Raw genomic sequence first — 19,281 nt, 5'->3', positions numbered from 1 at the left:
AGGAGGCCTCTGCCGGAGGGGATGGCGGGCTGACGGCCACGAGATTGAGGAGGAAGCCGGGCGTAGATGCGGGCGCCGTGCTCCTTCCCGCCGCCGGTGCCTCCCTCGCGCTGTCCTCCATCCTCAAGCATGAGGAAGCAGCGATGCGAGTGCGCAGCTCCGCCGGCCCGTTGGTCCGCCGCCACAGGCACCTGCTCGCCTGCTACAGCTTGTGTTCGCGTCCACGAGTAAGCTGCGCCGGTCGTCCGCGTCCGCGAGAAAAGCAATGACAAATCAATACTTGATTAGTTGTGCCATGCACAGAAATGCAGCATGCCTTCTGTCAAAGAGCATGGAGCTCCGCCGCCTGCCGCTCGTGTCCCTGGAGCAGTCCATACAGAGGCCGCTGCGGCAGTGTGGTAGCATGGGGAAGAAAGAGAGACCGGTGGGGGAAAAAAGCTAAAATAGCATGTGAAACTGTGCAATGAAACTATATATTGAGAGAAAGATCTATTTTATATTTTGTTTCATAGTCTTGGAAACTGGGAGATGAAATCTTGCATTAAGGCTGGCCTAAGTGTACAAACATAGGTTGTACAATACTGCATTTAGTTCTATTAATTATATGAGTATATCTCTAGGATTCTAATCTTTGTCTCTAACCGTGTATATTTATACTTGTAACATAGCACTAGCAAGTGGACCGGAGTTTGGAGGTTTAGAATCCAGATGTGCGGTAATGCTTGGTCAAGGTCTCAAGCATTACTTATTGTCATCTGCTTTTCTGACACGGAAGTAATGATAGTTTCTAATTCGGACACAAAGATAGTCATCTGCTTTTCTGACACACGCTGCCATGTACCATTTGTTTAGCATGTACATTTGCGTTCCAAGCTTGTTGAAGTCAGGAGGCGACAAGTTTAGGAACTTATTGTCGGGCATGTCCCAAAGGGAGAAGAAGGCAGACAGAAACTCAACAATCATGGCACGTTCAACATTACTGGCAGCATGAGTGGGTCTTGCAAGGCATCTTATTAGTTGAATCGTGATATTCTGGCGCATCCATTGTGAGAAGAGTGGCAGAAACACACATCACATAGAGGGTTAGAGAGCAGCCATGATCCATAAACAAAATGTAGCTAATGCAAGCACTTGGTAGGCACTATATATTATGTTTAAAAGCCGTACAATGGGTGAAACATAAATATATTTTTTTGCGACGATGAATTCACCATGGCTAGCTTCATGAAGGTGTTTGCTGCAGTGGCTCATGAATCACCGCATTCACTGCGGCGACAAGATACTGCGGCATGTTGAAGCCATCCCCCTCAGAGTAGAACTGGCGCCCAATCTTGTACGTGTTCCAGAAGATGTCTTTGCAGGGCCTAGGAATAGGACCTCCCTCATTGAGCACAAGCTTAAGCAGCTCCCTCTGTGAGTTCGCCAGGAGGACATGAATCTCTCTCTTTGCTGCTTCGATGGAACTCGGCGACATCACTGCATCGTCACCAAAAGCACGCAGCAGGACGCTGTTAACATACCCTTCACTCATCTCCTTCTCATAAGTTCCAATATCGTTTATGAGACGAATGCCAATGCCCAAGTATCTCAGCAGGTTCTTGTACTCTGGATCCCTGATCATGTCGTCTGAAAGTTTTGGCCCAACCAAGTACAACGATGGCACCACAACGGGACCCAACGCACTACTCGTCTCTGCGACTGACATGTACTCTTCCATGGTCGGGACATGCCCTTTCGTTGTCCACTCAGCCTCGATCATTAAGGTCCTCACATACTTAACCCACTACACAAAGACAAATGAATTATTAGAACATGAAGAAGAGGTTACAGCAGCTTGATTCAGTAGAATAGAACTGAAATGGATGCATGTCGATCAGTGCCTTACAATTTCAACAATGTGGTCGATGACACTGCGATTCTGTAGCTTGGCACCAATTGCTGCGATCTGGTTGTTCGTGTCATAAACAGCCCGGAATAGGATCTCTATGTCCTCAGAGCAGAATTCGATCCCTGCGTGCATGTCCCACCTGCAATATCAAATTCAGAAGAGACAATGATTCCGCTTGTTTTCCACCACTACTAAATTAATCCAAGAACATCAATGTGCGGTACTTCTCAATCAGCGTGACGAAGTTCCTTAGCTCTTTTGTTGACCCTCCGCCTTCAAAGAAATCATCAACCACTGTGGTCAGAATACACTTCTGGGTCCATGCAATGCTAGCGTCATATAATTCACAAGGAAACACGTTGGTAGCCAAAAAGACAAAGAGACTCAATGGCAAATCTCGTGCAAATTTGAGCTGGTCCAGGCGAACTTCCTTCACCCATCTGTCAATGTCACCAACAACCTAGAACCTATGAATTCATCTTCTTGATCTGAATATTAGAAGCATGGAGGATTCATAGAAACATAGCACAGCATACCTCTCAATGTATTGAAGTTGTTGCTGGTAAATAGATTGGGATAAATGGAAATCTTCGATGGCTAGTGCCAGAATATTTTCAGTTGCATCACATGCCCTGATCCATATTCAATTTGTGATCTTGAAAAATACACAATTCTTACACTACTTATACATTAATGAGTAAAGACCTATTCACCGCCTAAACTGTTTGCTGATGTTTTTGATAAAAAAACTAGTTGCTGAATTTAGCAAACCCCCTCTAACATCATACCAAACAACAAAACATCTTCACTTTCAAAACCTTACAAAATACCACCCCTGCCATTTCAAGCGGTCTCTCTCTTTGTGCCGCATCAAAGAATCACAACTTTTCATATCAAGCCATCAAAATACAAAATTTATTCACAATTGTAGAGCTCAACACGATCTATAGCTTTCTAGTTCACAAAATTCTTATTTAAGATCTTTTGGAGGCTCAATTATTCATTTTAAGTTATCAGAGTTTTTTTATTTTTTTCAAATGACCTTGGATCTCTACATGAAATTTCTAGTTTCCAATAAGATATATAACTTTGTAGTTGATAACTTTTTAATCCGAGATCATTGAGAGGACTAAATATTAATCTTAAATCTCTAATTTTGATTTTTTTTTTGAATTTTTAGATGACCTAGGATACGGACAGAGTCTACACGAGAGCTGCCATATGTTGTAACTTTGTAGTTCAAAATATTTTTATCTAATGTTGGTTTAGAGCCCCAAATATCCATTTTAAGCTTTTAGATTTTTAAACTCAAATTTTTGTGTCCAAAAACCAGAGAGCTTAAAATAAATATTTGGGACTCGATCTAAACAACATAAGATAAAAATATTTTCATCTACAAAGATGTAGAACACACTAAGAACTACAACTTTGTTGCAAACCATGTCAGCATCCATCATTTGATAAATTAAAACATCAAACTAGAGTAACTTAAAATGAATATGTAATTTGAAAAATAAAAAACAATTTCAAAATTAGATATAACATAAAATGAATATTTAGTCCTCTAAATGATTTTAGGGAAAAAACTTATCAACTACAAAGTCGTATATTTTTTGGGAATCAGAATTTTTGTATAGACCATGTCAATATCTGAGATCGTTCGGATAATTCAACAATTTGAATTTTTAAAATCGGACAATTGAAAATGCATATTTGAGCCTATAAAATATATCATATAATAAATTCATCAACTACAAAGTTTTAGGTCTTGTCAAGATCTATAGTTTTGATAAACAATTTGTACTTATATATATGTGGCTTCATAACAAAAAATATGTTTTTTATATAAAATAAAGAGAGACTATATGATAGGTGGCCCAACTGCCACGTCAAAAAGCTACGGAAGAAACTACTTCGAAATTGTAAGGGAGTATTTTGTCCAGCTTTGAGAGTAAATGTGTGTTCGTTGTCTAGTATTGTACAAATTCAGTGATTAGTTTAGAGAGGATGAATCAGACTTTTCTTGACATTAGTATATAGAGTATTTTCCTTAAAAAGAGGAACTCACAAATATGCAGACTTGTGTATTCGGATACCCTCAGTGCCAAAACATTCAATGTTCCTCTTGTGTTTGAATGGTTGTAGGGTGGCCGAGTAAAATGGTAAGTTTAGGGCATATTCCACCTAAAACCATAAAAAAGATCCTTTTTTTCATTAAAAGTAGTGTGAGTTCAACAAAACATATATTGTTTTATGGTGGTCACCTCTTCAGGAGATATTGATCTTGACACTGTATTGGAGCACAATTGTTGCTTCAGTAGTTTACCCGACCATGAACCAATGTTTTCTAGAGTCCGCTCATCTTCCGAGGTACTTACTAGTGAAGCTTTGTACAACTCGAGCAAAGCCTTTGTATCATTCATATGACCTTCAACTGAATCATGGAATCTGGACTCTTCAGCAAAGAGAGATAATACATCTGCACCGATGTTTCAGTTAGTTTCTTAGCATTATTGCCACATTTCAATAAACTACAAACAGCTTTCCCATATGTATATGTTTGAGTCCACGAGTACCACAAGAGATGTCATATCCATGCATGCGCAGCATGCGGAATCCCATTGCACAAGTCTCCATATCCATGATGATATCCTCACAATTTTGCAGCAAGGACCTGTGGCGTGCCTAAATCTAGTAAACACAAAAGAGTAAAGGATTTCATGCAGTGAACACAGATACATATATTACCTGTATGTCATGTCTAATATGTTCTTTATTTCACAGGAAAACCTATGTGATATTCCCATATTTTCGAGGATGTCAACCAAGAAAATTTGCGATTGTATGCTTAGTGGATAGGCCATTGGAGCTGCAAAAATAACTATTGACATTAGTTTGACACAAAAATCTAGCTGCATTATCAACAATGAGTTTCTGGAAAGTACACACCTGAGTCAACAAACTTGTTTCCAAGGAACTCCAAGTACTTAAGTGCATTAGTATTATGGGTGTGGATTGCAAAGGCAGAAGTTGCAGAGGGCGAGTTGAACAATGATCCATTCTTGCGTTGATATTTCTGAACGTCATCCCACTCTAGTACATCTGCTAATCCTTCTGCTATGTATGCCATGTAAGCTTTTCTACCTAAAGCCATACTATCACTATTTGTGATCCTGTACGTGTAATGATATTATCAAATCCATAATGATGAAACTTAGGAAGGCAAATTTGGAAAGGAAAAGAAATTAAAACTAGCTGTAATTATGTCTCTCGATAGATCTGCATACTGCATTGAGTAGGCATGAGCAATAATAAAATATGTTCTTTTTCCAAGGAAACTGAAGACACCATTGCTACTACACAAAAGGTCACCACTATCGGTTAGCATAATTGTTGGTTTCAGAACGGACGGTGATAATACTAACCAATTATGCACAAGAAACCATGCACGTAAGAGTTTGCATTTTTGCAGCGACAAACCTTTGCAACTCCATCTCTCGAAGCAAGAAGATCTGGTGAAAATCAGATTGTTTTAGTGGAAATTCCAACCCCAATTCAATTCCCAACCTTATCATGTTGGGAAATATGATGTTGAACCCTACCGGTGCCTCACTTTTCTCATCCATAATGTAAGATGAATTCTTTTCAATGAAGTGGAGCCCTAAAAGGACAAAGGTCCATTGCAATGGCAACAAGAACTAAGTTTGAAGTGTACACAACAATGATACTTATATATGTGACTTTAGTGTTGATACCTTTCCTAATATGCTCATCGCCAATGTTCCAAGTCTTCAGTGCTAGAATACAAGCCAATGTGGAGCAGATGCAATCTTTTCCAAGCCAACGAGGGCTTAGGTAGCCAAGGCCCCAAGAGCCATCACTATGTTGGTTTTCTAGGATCCACTTCACATAACCTCGGAAACGCGGTGCATGAGGATCCCCTTGTGCCGGCACCATTGCAACCCAAGCTGTGTCATACGACGATGGCACAAGCTCGGGGTTTAGGAGCTTTTTCCGGATCACATTCTCTAACTCCCATGTGTTCTGTAGCAGGAAGAGCTTGCATGAGTATTGCCATTTTTTTTAATGTTTCATACCAAGAGTATGTCATCAACGGAAATTGCGGCTCTTGCCTTATCTTGGACGGCCACTTTGATGCCTCTAGACACACCCTTGGCACATACTACATTAGAATAAACAACTGTTTGTCATTTGCATGGAGAAACAAGATATGTTTTGCAACAAACTGAGCCACTATGTTTTATCTTAATATATCACTGCAAAGAAACAATGTAATATGTTTGCACTGAGCCATTATGTTAGATCTTAATCTGTTACTACTTTCTCAACATGTAGTTGGATTGTTATAATGGCAGAATTGATGATTTGATAGCCGAAATCACTAAATTTAAAAGAATTGTAATGCATATTTGGAAAATTACAATGCATATTTGTGGATAAGCAATAGTTTGGAAAAACAATATTTGTTCATTTTCTATGGTATGATAATAGAAGTTGGCATTTCGGCTATATGTAGAAGCTTGATTTTAGAAGATGGTTGACAGATATCTTGAGGGGCATTGTGTGGATTATCCGCAAATCATCTTTATTAGTGTATATTATGACTCAATGTATTATGTTATAACTCCATGCAGTTCTTTTGCGAAATTTACACAAGGGGCACACGAGCTCCTTGTCTTGTGGGCTCATTTTGTTCTTGAGAGAACAAACACAGCCCGTTTCAAAGAATGAGTGGAGGGTTGCTTCATCCACCAAATCCACCTTCGAAAGGGACCAATTTTCAATAGGAGGGATTTGGAGCCGGCCTCCCCTCATTTGTTGCCATCCATCTCTTATATTGCATCATCTTATAGTAGAATGATCACTGTTCCTCATGCTTTTTTTCCTTCACGAGTGGTTTTCCATGTAATACTTGCCTCTACTTTTGCTTAGGTATTCTTCTGGCCATATTCCTTGATTGGTCACTAGCTTCAAGTGATCATATGTGGAGATGTCTGGGTTTTAGGCATCTGATGTCACAACTTGCTCGAAACCTTCTCAATTTTTTACCACAGCCTACACATGGGATAACATGACATCTCGACAAGTTTCGTGATTTTTGGACTTTATGTGGATTTTATATAATTTAAAAATACTTTTTGGCCATATTACACGAAGAAGATGCGTAAAATTTGATGCGAGTTCATGGATAAGGACTCAACATACACCAAATAACATGAATAATATTTTTTAAAACACTACATTGCATTATTCCTTGCACCTGCAGTTCAAATTTGAAATATTCAAAAAAATCAACAAAATAAAATAATTTAATAAAATATATACAAAAGTCAAATTGACCCAAACTTTAAAATTGAGTTCAAATAATGTATTTTACCACCACAAAAATTTAGGCTAAAAAACCCAAAAAAATTAATTTACCGAGGGCCCAGCCTGGCCTTGGCTAAGGAGCTCTTTGTCGAGGGCCCGACCTTTACCGAGGGCGCTAGATCTGGGCCCTCGGCAAAAGACCCAACCCTAAATCCCGATCGGACCGGCCCAAAAAACGATGCTCAACCTATTCCTTCTACCCCCGCGCGCCGAGCCGCCACTTGCCACGCCCAGCTGCCCACGCGCGCCAAGCTCACCCGCCGCCGCTCGCCGCGCCTGCAACAGATTGATGCACCTACAACAGGCAAGAGGCAACACACACGCATCCACTTCTCTCTCTCTCTCTCTCTCTCTGCTTCTTTCCCCTTCTTCCAGATCGAGTGGCTGCAACTCGCTCTTCTCCCTTTCCAGCACCCGTACGAGCCATATGACAACGACAATAGAGCCACCATCGCCAGCGCCATCGGCCGGTGCATCTCTCCATCCATTGCCCCCACGGTGCCTCCCTATTTTGTCGCTCAACGACGGTGGCGGCAGCAGCAAGGAGGAGAACGAGGACGAGGAGTACCTGCTGGGGCCAGTGCCCTGGATCTACAGCTGACGGGGGCCAGCGGCGGCTGCGATGAAGAGCGGAAGAACATTCGTATGATGAAGAACAGGAAGTCCGCACTGCGCTCCAAGGCAAGGAAGAGGGTACAAATGCTTCCATTCTAAAGTTGAGCAACAGGCCATCCCAGCCCGGCCCAGCACGGGACCATGCTAGGCACGGGCCCGTATGCCCCGCGTGCCACCAGGTTGTGCCTCCATAGGCCACCGTGCCTACCCGACAGCCCAGGCACGACACATGGGCCGATTTTTGGGCCAGGCCGACCCAAAAAGCACGAGGGCCAATAGTCCTTCGGGCCAGCCCATGGCCCGCTATATAAACAAACAACAAATTTAATACAGAATTCAACAAAGCATCACATTCAAGTCACATACATTGATACTTCACAATTCACACAACACAATAAACTCAGATCATATTTCACATACCAAAAGTCACAAGTTTCACAAGTCACAACACTTGATACTTCAAGTTTCACAAGTTCCCTGATACCGTGCCGACACCGTGCCTGCTGTTAAAAGTGGGCCAGACCATGCTGTTAAAAATCCTAAACATTACTTTGCCGAGGGCCAGGCATGAGGCCCTCAGCAAAGGTTTAAAAAAATAAAAAAAAATTCTTTGCCGAGGGTCCATGGAAGCCCTCGGCATGGAATTTAAAAAAGAACCATTTCTTTGCCGAGGGCCCTGGCAATAGCCGTCGTTAAAGTTTTTTTTGAGAAGTCCTCAATATTACTTTGCCAAAGGCTCGGGATGAGGCCCTCAGCAAAGGTTTTTTTAAAAAAAATAAAAAATTTCTCTACCGAGGGCCTTGGGAAGCCCTCAACAAAGAATTTATTTAAAAAATCATTCTTTTGTCAAGGGCTTGCCCTCGTCAAAGAAACTGCCAATAGCGTCGTCGTGACGACTGCTTTTCTTTGTCGAGGGCCGTCCTAGCCCTCGATAAAGACCCCTTTACCGTCTAAAAAATTCCCCAAGGGATCTTTGTCGAGGGCAGCCCTCGGCAAAGCCTTGGCCGAGGGTTTCTGGGCCTTTGACCACGCGAGTCAAGTAGTGGCATATGATTCATGCATTCGGGTCGATAATCCACATTTTGCTAAGGAAGTGTATTTTGTTGTCAAATTTCTAACTTCTATCTATTGCTTCCGCTCCACCTTGTTGCCACCATAAGTGGTATAAGAGCTAATATCAAATGTACAGGATTATTTTATCTATTTGAAAATGATAGATTTAAAATGGGGACTCTACAGCCACCCATTTAAGCAAGCTTGCAGAGCCACCCGTCACCCTTATTGAAAAAATAAATTATATAGTCAGAGTATCACCCATGAAATTTTGATTGGCAAGCTGGTTTCATCTTTTGAGCATGCTATTGTACTCACAATAAAATTAGAATAAGAATAAATAACGTACAAACTTCAACTCAATATTTTGGCTAAAATAAATTCAAATCCTTGTTGTACAATTCTCTAGTACTCGCTCTGTCCAAAAAGGATGTCATTCTAGTTTCGTTAAAAAGTCAAATTATCTTTAATTTGATTAAATTTATAGAGAAAAATATAATGTTATAGCTATCCGGATCGACGGTCCACAATTTTTTAGAAGTATCATAGCAAAATCCCAATATATTTCATAATTAATCTAACAAGATTTATTTGTATGTAGATCTGGCCAAATTCAAAACTATTTGACTAATCTAACAATGAGAATTGTGTCCTTTTCAGGAACAAGACTATACTTTCAAAAAGAAAGAAAATCCAACAAACTACTCATAACTCATGTATTTGGAAGCATGATGATGAGAGACGATTGGTTACCGCGTCGAGGGCGTGGTATCTGCCGGCGTTGGAAATGCTGTGGCCGTGTCTCGGCCGTTGCCCTCCAGCAGAGCGACTGTTCCATGGGGGAGGACGAGGCCATCATGGACACCATTGCCTTCCTCTCTTCGTTCGACGTCTGAATTGGATTGATCCAACTGCGTCTATTTATGTTCAAGTATCTACTAGTAGTTATATAAACGTTAGGTGCCGGGTGTAGATGAAAAAAAAAAATCAATAATAAACTAGCTAAACCACAAAGCCAATCCGAACCAGACCAGCTATGAGGCTAAGTTGGATGGGTTTGCGGTTTTTCCTGAAAGAAACAGCAGACTATGCTCTGCTCTAAATATAAAAACTACGGATGTGTTTGGCAGCGTGAAACATTCGAAATTCGCAATTGAATCATTAGAATCGTTGCCAAATGCAATAAAGTCTTTCAGGAAGAGTCACATGGAATTGATTCTCATTTTTCTACTAGTCCAGAGAATTACGCAAAACATGGTTTGACTTGATTTTATTCTAGTTTCAAAAATCCAACGAGCTAGTCAAACAGTTCCATAAAATGATTCAGGTTTTATAGAAAAACATTTTTTATAAAGAGAATCAACGCCCAAAATGATTTTTGGAGAGTCTGAAACCCTAGAAGACGCACCCTAAGTGTTGTATTTTTTTAGATCCTTCCCTGTCTCGGTGAAAAGGTTTATCAGTAATCATATTGTAAATATACTACATGTAAGGTCACTTAATGTATGAATCATTTTGTTCTCAAAGCTAGGCGGTGACTGACAATTTAGTTAGGCCAGTCTCATTGAGAGTTTTATGTCCTAGTTCTCAAGCCTACAATATGTTGGAATAGTGTAAACAAGTTTCATTTTGATCTATGCACTATGTCAGCTTATCTGCTAATAAATTGGAAACCAATTTATAATGTCCATAAAACCACTCCTAAGACTGCTCTATGTTGAAGATGAGGACGATAATTATAGCGCCAGCAGCTTCATTGGTATGATGACATGGAGACTATTTTTCTGGATGGCGGCATCAAGGCGGAGATGATGTCACTGTCATCAAATAATTTTCTCAAATCCTTTCTTCATTTTCTTGTGGTTAGATCTAGCTATGATGAAGGATTAGGAAAGAACAAGTTTTAGATCAGTCATCCTCATTCTTCGATGGCAGAAAGAAGAAGAAAGACACAAGAAAGAAGAAGTTTTTTTCAACTCTGCCTACAGAGGATGTTGGCTGTCGTTCACTGGGCATCTGGCTGTCGTTCACTGGGCATCTGTTCTCAAGCCGTCGAATCCGATCAATGCTTTGGTCAGCAACCAAAATTCAGAGCGTTGAGTTTGCTTTGGTCAGCTATCAAAGCGTTGAGTTTGATTTGTTTACTGCTGGGTGACTAATACTATTAGCTATGACGGATTTTAACTAAAAATCAAAGAAAATCATATACTCTCCGAATATAAAATAGAACTTGAGAAAGGAGCAGGAGCTTGTGATTGCCGGTCGGTACTGGCCATTTGATAACAAGGCTAGTACGGAGTGTTGAGTAAAAAACCCATGTGGTATTAACAAATGCCAATAGGGACAATAATAATCCCACGTACTAGCCGCCGGGAGCATGCATCATGATTGACTAGAGAACTGGGAGTTTGATTATTTGTACTACTTGCCATTGACTATTAAGGATAATCCTCCTCCAAGCCACCGTAATTTTGATTAAGAATCTCTGGATATAATACAATTCCACCTAGAGCTAGCTGTCAATAATAAGAAAAAAGGTCACAGCCAAAGCCGGGCATAGACTAGGATCTAGCATCTTCATGAGTGCCAAAAAAGAATTTTCATATATATATTCAGATTGACTAAAAACCATTGGAAATTGGAAATGGATTCAAAAAATTAGTTTTTAAGTTGCTTCTAGGAAACAGTGCTATTCTTCTAACCAAAGATAACTTGATTAAAAGAAAGTGAAGAGGCAGTCTTAAAAATTTCTTCTGCATGAAACATGAAATAATGCTCGACGACAGGCTAACAACCCAACCCTTGCATCGGTGCCCAATTCGGCTCCCCTTCGCTGGCTGCCCGGACCGGTGCTAGTGTTTCTCCGATGAAATCGACGGCCAGTGGGCCGGATCCAGGTTCCTCGTGGCTGGATCTCGCTTCATCCTCGTCGGATCTGTGACGGCGTGCACAGGGCTGCCAGGCAACAGAGGCCAGCGGGTGGTTCTGGCCGGCCAGCGTCTAGGCTACCTTCTACTACTATCATGTCATTGCAAGAGTGCTAGGGCCAGGGCGGTGGCGGCCATCGGCCAATCATGGCAAGCTCTCGGTTTGGGACGGCTAGCCTAGAGGGCTCGTAGCTCGCAGGGTGGCGATGGCGTGTGGCTGGCTCGTCGGCCAAGGCCAATAGGCGGAGCTGGTAGGCCCACACCTGGTCTGCCTTCTTCTCTGTGGCCAGGTGAACGGCTGGTCCTAGCCGGCCGTTGCATCCTACCAAAAATCAGAGGGTTGAGTTTGATTTGTTTAGTGCTGAGTGACTTGTACTATTGGGTATGACACGGAGCATGAGGATTTTAACTAAAAATCATAGAGAATCTTATGAGCTTGATTGCCTGTTGGTATAGGCCATTTGACGACAACAAGGCTAGCACGGAGTATCGACTAAAAAGATCATATGGTATTAACAAATGTCAATTGCCAATAGGGACAATAATAATCCCGGCCATCGGCAGCATCGTGCAAAATTGCTTTTCTTTGCGACTCACGCTCGCCCTAAGCGCCGCCACCACAACAGCCCCCACCTTCCACCGTTGGTGCCCCTCCCATCTCCGGCATCTCACCGGAGACCGGAGAGAGTGGGATCTATCGTTTTTAATTACTTTTCTAGTACCTCGAGTCCTTACGGTTAGGATCTCTTTATGCCAAGTATCATTGTGTTGGGATTTATTCTCTCTTCCTCTTCTCCAGCGATAGAGAGGGTAGGATGGAATTGTTTTCTCTGTGACTGCTCTATGTTAAAGATGAGGATGATAATTATGATATTAGCAACTTCATCAGTATGATGACATGGAGACTATTTTTTCAGATGGCGACACAAGGAGAAGTTTTTCAACTGTGCCTCCTGGGGCCATCTGTTCTCAGGCTATCGGATTCATTCAATGCATTGGTCAGCAACCATAATTCAGAGCGTTGAATTTACTTTGGTCAGCTATCAAAGCGTTGAGTTTGATTTGTTTAATGCTGGGTGACTAATACTAGGTGTGACGGATTTTAACTAAAAATCAAAGAAAATCTTATACTCTCCGAATGTAATATAGAACTTGAGAAAGGAGCAGGAGCTTGATTGCCGGTCGGTACTGGCCATTTGATAACAAGGCTAGTACGGAGTGTTGAGTAAAAAAATCATGTGGTATTAACAAATGCCAATAGGGACAATAATAATCCCATGTCCTAGCCGCCGGGAGCATCATGATTGACTAGAGAACGGGAGCTTGATTTGTACTTGCCATTGACTATTAAGGATAATCCCTCCAAGCCACCATAATTTTGATTAAGAATCTCTCGATATAATACAATTCCACCTAGAGCTAGCTGTCAATAATAAGAAAAAAGGTCACAGCCAAAGCCGGGCATAGACTAGGATCTAGCATCTTCAAGAGTGCCAAAAAAAATTTCATATATATATATATATATGGATTGACTAAAAACCATTAGAAATTGGAAATGGGTTGAGCAAAATTAGTTTTTAAGTGGCTTCTAGAAAACAGTGCTATTCTAAACTAGGATAACTTGATTAAAAGAAAGTGAAGAGGAGGTCTTAAAAATTTCTTTAGCATGGAACAGGAAACAAAGGCCAACCGGTGGTTCTTACCGGCTAGTGCCTAGGCTATGTACTACTAGGTACTCTCATGTCGTTCCAAGGGTACCACAGGATAGGGCGACGGAGGCCATCGGCCAGTTGTCGCAAGCCCGCGGTCTAGGACGGCTAGCCTAGTGGCCTCGTAGCTTGCAGGGGTGGCAACGGCTTGTGGCTGGCTTGTCGGCCAAGGCCAATAGGTAGAGCTGGTGGGACCACACTGAAAGAGCATCTAGGCCCCTAGTGATTTCGGTGATTAATGACATTATTGATTACTATGACTAACGTGTGTTTTGCAGAGGCAAAGTCATAGGTAAGGTCATGGTATATAGGTACCCGATGGACAGGGACATACATGCCTACTTAATAGTGGAAATCGTTTCGGTTTTCAAAGGATGGATGGACATCATCAAGACTAGACTAGGTCTAAGTGCCATATGGTGAAGAAGGGCACTTAGAGTAGTTTAGAACTTTGTTTTCCTTTGACCGTACTATTAAGAGGGGCTTTGATCTAGTAGCTTGACTTAGGCAAGGCTTTAGGTTTATGTGTGGTGCACACTTGGTAAACCTAGCACTAGGCAGCTCAGAGTTAGTCCTTAGATCGAGAGGATTCAACTTCGTTTTGGAGCGATCGCGTTTCGACGAGGTTTGGGTGCCCAAAGGGGCACCGGACGCTGCACCGGACGCTGTGTGAGTTCGTCCGGTGAGGTCCTTAGCCGTTAGAACAGTGCCGTGCTTAGGGTTAGGCACCGGACGCTAGCACCGGACTCACCGGGTAGCGTCCGGTCCCTTACCCAGGGAGCTTGCAAAGTTCCCCTGAGCACCGGACGCTAGCACCGGACGCACCGGGTAGCGTCCGGTCCCATGCGCAGGGAGCATGTAAAGTTTCCCCGAGCACCGGACGGTGCACCGGACGCTGAGAGTTAGCATCCGGTGACCTGTCAGAGATAAGAGCAGGTAGCTGTTATGAAGCACCGGACGCTCGGTGCAGTGCGTCCGGTGCAACATAATGTGCGTCCGGTGACCCCGTTTTCAGTGGAAAACGGTTGGCCGACCTTTGGACTTCGTGGATAGTATTTATACTCCTCCACCTCGTCCATGAGATCTCTCTTGCCCATTTGAACCTCAGAGAAACTTGTTGTGGAGCAAGAGAGTTGCAAAGAGCCTAGAGAGGATTGAGATTTGAGTGAATTCTTGAGAGAATCCTCCTCTAGTGAGTTCCAAGAGTCAAGTGTGCATCCACCACTCTCTAGTGCCTTGTTTGGGTCAAGTGAGAGTTCTTTGCTTGTTACTCTTGGTGATCGCCATCACCTAGACGGTTCGGTGGTGATTGGAGGCACGAAGATCACCCGGAGTTCTTGTGGGTGGCTCGTGTCAAGCTTGTGAGCGGTTTTGGGCGATTCACCGCGACGGAGTGTCGAAGAATCAGCCCGTAGAGAGCTCTTGGTCCTTGCGCGGACCAAGGGGGAGCAAGACCCTTGCGCGGGTGCTCCAACGAGGACTAGTGGAGAGTGGCGACTCTCCGATACCTCGGCAAAACATCGCCGAGCATTTTCTTCCACTACTCCTTTACTTTCTAGCATTTACTTTGAGCTTTTACATTCTTAGAATTGCCATGCTAGAATAGGATTGGAACTAGGTTGCAAAACTTTTATCCGGTAGCTCTCTAAGTCACACTAGGCACAAAGGGTTGAATTGGAGCTTATAGGTTGCTTAAATTTTTAGAGAAGCCCAATTCACCCCCCCCTCTTGGGCATCTTGATCCTTTCAATTGGTATCGGAGCCTAGTGCTCATTATTTAGGCTTCACCGCCTAGAGAAAGATGTCTAACGGGGATGGACCGCCACCCATGTTCGATGGGGATGACTTCCCGTATTGGAAAATACGGATGGAGTCATACCTTGAGGCATGCGATGTAAAGTGCCTAAAAGCCGCGACCGAAGGGTTTGCCCCTCCGGAAAGAGCCACCGCTCTTACTCCACAAGAGCAAGAAAACGAGAAGTGGAATGCAAAGGCCAAAAACCACATCTTTAGAGGTCTTTGCAAAGAGGTGTTCAACCGTGTTCGGAGCCACAAAACTGCCAATGAACTTTGGAAGGAACTTTGTGTGCTCCATGAGGGAACTAAGAGTGAACGCGAGGAACGCTATCACCTAGTGATGAACAAGCTTAATACATTTGAAATGCTTCCTAAAGAAAATGCTAATGAAATGTATTCTCGCTTGAATGTCATTGTAGAGGAGCTAAATGGACTTGGGCTTACACAAATGAGTACGGCGGATGTAGCAAGGAAGATACTATGTGTGCTTCCCATTGAGAAATATGGGCACATAGTAACCGTGCTTCATCAAGGCGATCTTTCCACCGATACACCAACCACCATATTGGGGAAGATCAATGCTCATGAGATGTACATGCACATGAACCCTCAAGATGGCTCCTCGTCGGCCAAGAAAGAAAAGAAGGACTTGGCTCTCAAGGCTTCTCACAAGAGCAAGGCCAAGAAGATTGAAGTTGAGTCATCAACTTCAAGTGATGATGATGCATCCATTGCCCTCTTGGTGAGAAGAACCACAAAAATGTTGAAGAAGCTCAACAAGAATGGAGTCAACTTTGACTCCAAGAAGAAGAAGTTCTTCACAAGTAGCAAGAGGAAGCCCATCTCCGAGATGGACTGCTACAATTGTGGTGAGCTTGGTCATCTTGCTCATCAATGTCCAAAGCCCAAGAAGGACAAGTACAAAAAGAAGAACAAAGAGCAAGATGACTCAAGTGATGATGAGAAAAATGACAAGAAGCAATACAAGAAGAAAGGTGGCAAGAAGAAGGAGCACTACAAGAAGAAAAATGGCAAGGCTTATATTGTTGGTGATTGGCTCACCGACATTGAAAGCTCAAGTGGTGACTCCTCCGGCAATGAAAGTGATGATGAGAAGGTTGCCGCTATAGCCATTGATGCTCCATCACCATCATCTTCACCATCATCTACATCCTCTACACACCTATGCCTTATGGCCAAAGGTGACCGGAAGGTACAAAGTGAGGATGAGAGTAGTGAAAGTGATAGTGAATATGAATCACCTTCTTATGATGAACTTGTAAAATTGCTAAACAAATACACAAAAGTCATAAGAAAGACTAGAAGTGAAAATGAAAAGCTTGAACTTGAAAATGATACACTTCTAGCAAAGCTTAACTCTAGTGATGAGCTTAGAGAACAAAATGAGATCATGACCACTAAGCTCAAGGAGCTCAAACTCTCTCTAAAAGAGCTCAAAGAAAAACATGATAAACTTGAGAGTGTTCATGATGAGCTTATCACTAGATATAGAGCAATGAAAGAAGAACTAACAACTCTAAAAGCAAACTATGACAACCTTGAGATTGCTTATGAACTTGCAATTGATGAAACACATGTTGCTACTAACAATGTTGCTAAGCTTGATGTAGCCACATCTTGTGATGACTTACTTGTGGAGAGCACAAGCAAATGTGTTGATTGCAAGGGCAAGAAAGTGGTAGTGGCCGAGAGTTATGAGGACACTATCAAGCTCAAGGATGAAATTGTCATGCTCAAGAAAGAGTTGCAAGACCAATCCAAGCACAAGACCATTGTGATTGAGTCACTTGATCAAGACAAGAAACTTGCATATGAGAACAAGTTACTCAAAGAAGAAAATCAATATCTCAAGCTTGGTTTGATGTATGACAAGCAAGAAGAAGATGAGACATTCATCTTGGATGAGTTAGCTAGCAACAATGACCCAGTCATCAAGAAGCTAACTCAAGAGAACAACAAGCTCAAGAAAGAGAAGGAACACCTAACCATGGGGTTAGCAAAGTTCACAAAAGGGAAGGACCTTCAAAGTGAGCTTTTCATGAACACCGTCATGAAGATGGACAAGAGTGGGATTGGCTATAAGGCTCATCAAACAAAGCTCATCAAGTCTCTAGCCACTCATGATCAAGCAAGCAAGCCAAAGCCAAAAAGATGTTTTGAGTGTGGTCAAGAAGGACACTTTGCTCATGAGTGTAAGGCACCACTACCACCACCCTTGCCCAAGCATGCAAGACCATTTGCCTTCAATGCTCATTACATTGTAAGGAAAGACAAGTGTGGCAAGGTCAAGGTTAGCTTCATGGGGCCACCAAACAAGCAAAGGCCAAAGAAGATTTGGGTGCCAAAGCAACTAGTAGAGAAGGTCAAGGGCCCTAAGCAAATGTGGGTCCCTAAATCAAAAGCTTGATCTCTTGTGTGTAGGTGAACTACAAGACCGGTGGATCACATTGGGTAATTGATAGTGGTTGTACTCAACATATGACCGGAGATCCCCGGATGTTCACCTCTCTTGATGAAGATGTTGACAACCAAGAGAAGATCACATTTGGTGACAATTCAAAAGGGAAAGTCAAGGGACTAGGAAAGGTTGCTATTTCAAATGACAACTCCATCACCAATGTGCTCTATGTGCAATCTTTGAGTTTCAACTTGCTCTCGGTTGGACAACTTTGTGATCTTGGATTTGAATGTCTATTCAAGAAGAAGGAAGTAATTGTGACCAAGGAAGATGACAATGAAGTAATTTTCAAAGGCTTCCGGCACAACAACTTATATGTAGTTGATTTCTCATCAAATGAAGTTGATGTCAAGACTTGCTTATTCACCAAGACTTCACTTGGGTGGTTGTGGCATAGAAGGTTAGCACATGTTGGAATGGGCACGCTCAAGAAGTTGATGAAGAAAGAATTGATTAGAGGTTTGAAGGATGTGACATTTGAAAAGGACAAACTTTGTAGTGCATGTCAAGCGGGCAAACAAGTTGCAAACACTCATCCAACCAAAGCCTATCTCTCTACTTCAAGAGTGCTTGAGCTACTTCACATGGATTTGTTTGGACCAACCACATATGCTAGTCTTGGAGGCAACAAATATTGCTTGGTCATAGTTGATGATTTCTCCCGGTACACTTGGACATTCTTCTTGCAAGACAAGGCCGAAGTTGCATCAATATTCAAGAAGTTTGCAAAGAATGCCCAAAATCATTTTGATGTGAAGGTCAAGAAAATTAGAAGTGACAATGGAAAAGAATTTGACAACACCAACATTGAAGAGTATTGTGGTGAAGTGGGAATCAAGCATGAGTTCTCCTCAACATACACACCACAACAAAATGGGGTTGTAGAAAGAAAGAACCGGACATTGATCACCTTGGCAAGAACAATGCTAGATGAGTATAACACTTCGGAGAAGATGTGGGCCGAGGCAATCAACACGACATGCTATGCTTCAAACCGGCTCTTTCCTCACAAGTTCCTAGAAAAGACACCATATGAGTTGCTAAATGGCAAGAAGCCCGATGTCTCATTCTTTAGAGTGTTTGGGTGCAAGTGCTACATCTACAAGAAGCGCCAACATTTGGGAAAGTTCCAAAGAAGATGTGACATTGGCTACTTGGTTGGCTACTCATCAAAGTCCAAAGCATATAGGGTCTTTAACCATGCCACAAACATGGTCGAAGAAACATTTGATGTTGAATTTGATGAAACTAATGGCTCCCAAGGAGCAAGTGATAATCTTGATGATGTAGGTGGTGAACCATTGAGGGATGCCATGAAGAACATGCCCGTGGGAGACATCAAGCCTAAAGAAGATGATGATGATGTGCAAGTCATTGAGCCACCATCCACCTCACAAGGTCCACAAGATGAAGACAAGGATG

At 42.4% G+C, this 19,281-nt stretch overlaps 1 protein-coding gene across 1 annotated transcript; it reads right to left on the bottom strand.

Annotated features, from left to right (window-relative positions):
• LOC8071951 (ent-kaur-16-ene synthase, chloroplastic) lies at window positions 1,130–2,320 on the bottom strand. Its single transcript, XM_021460716.1, has 3 exons — window positions 2,113–2,320; window positions 1,886–2,027; window positions 1,130–1,783 (listed from the first exon to the last, which is right to left on the bottom strand). Exons 2-3 carry the CDS (start codon window positions 2,018–2,020, stop codon window positions 1,223–1,225), a joined length of 696 nt encoding a protein of 231 aa, XP_021316391.1. The 5' UTR covers window positions 2,021–2,027; window positions 2,113–2,320; the 3' UTR covers window positions 1,130–1,222.

Source organism: Sorghum bicolor, chromosome 5, assembly GCF_000003195.3.
Source record: "Sorghum bicolor cultivar BTx623 chromosome 5, Sorghum_bicolor_NCBIv3, whole genome shotgun sequence".
Lineage (NCBI taxonomy): Eukaryota > Viridiplantae > Streptophyta > Magnoliopsida > Poales > Poaceae > Sorghum > Sorghum bicolor.
This window is presented reverse-complemented; position numbering and strand designations above follow the sequence as displayed.

Excerpts from the sequence above, each read along its gene's own strand:
- LOC8071951 (XM_021460716.1), bottom strand. The coding sequence starts at position 2,020 with ATGCACGCAGGGATCGAATTCTGCTCTGAGGACATAGAGATCCTATTC. Across the intron at positions 1,784-1,885 it reads TCGACCACATTGTTGAAATT|TGGGTTAAGTATGTGAGGAC; the intron begins GTAAGGCACTGA and ends GTCTTTGTGTAG.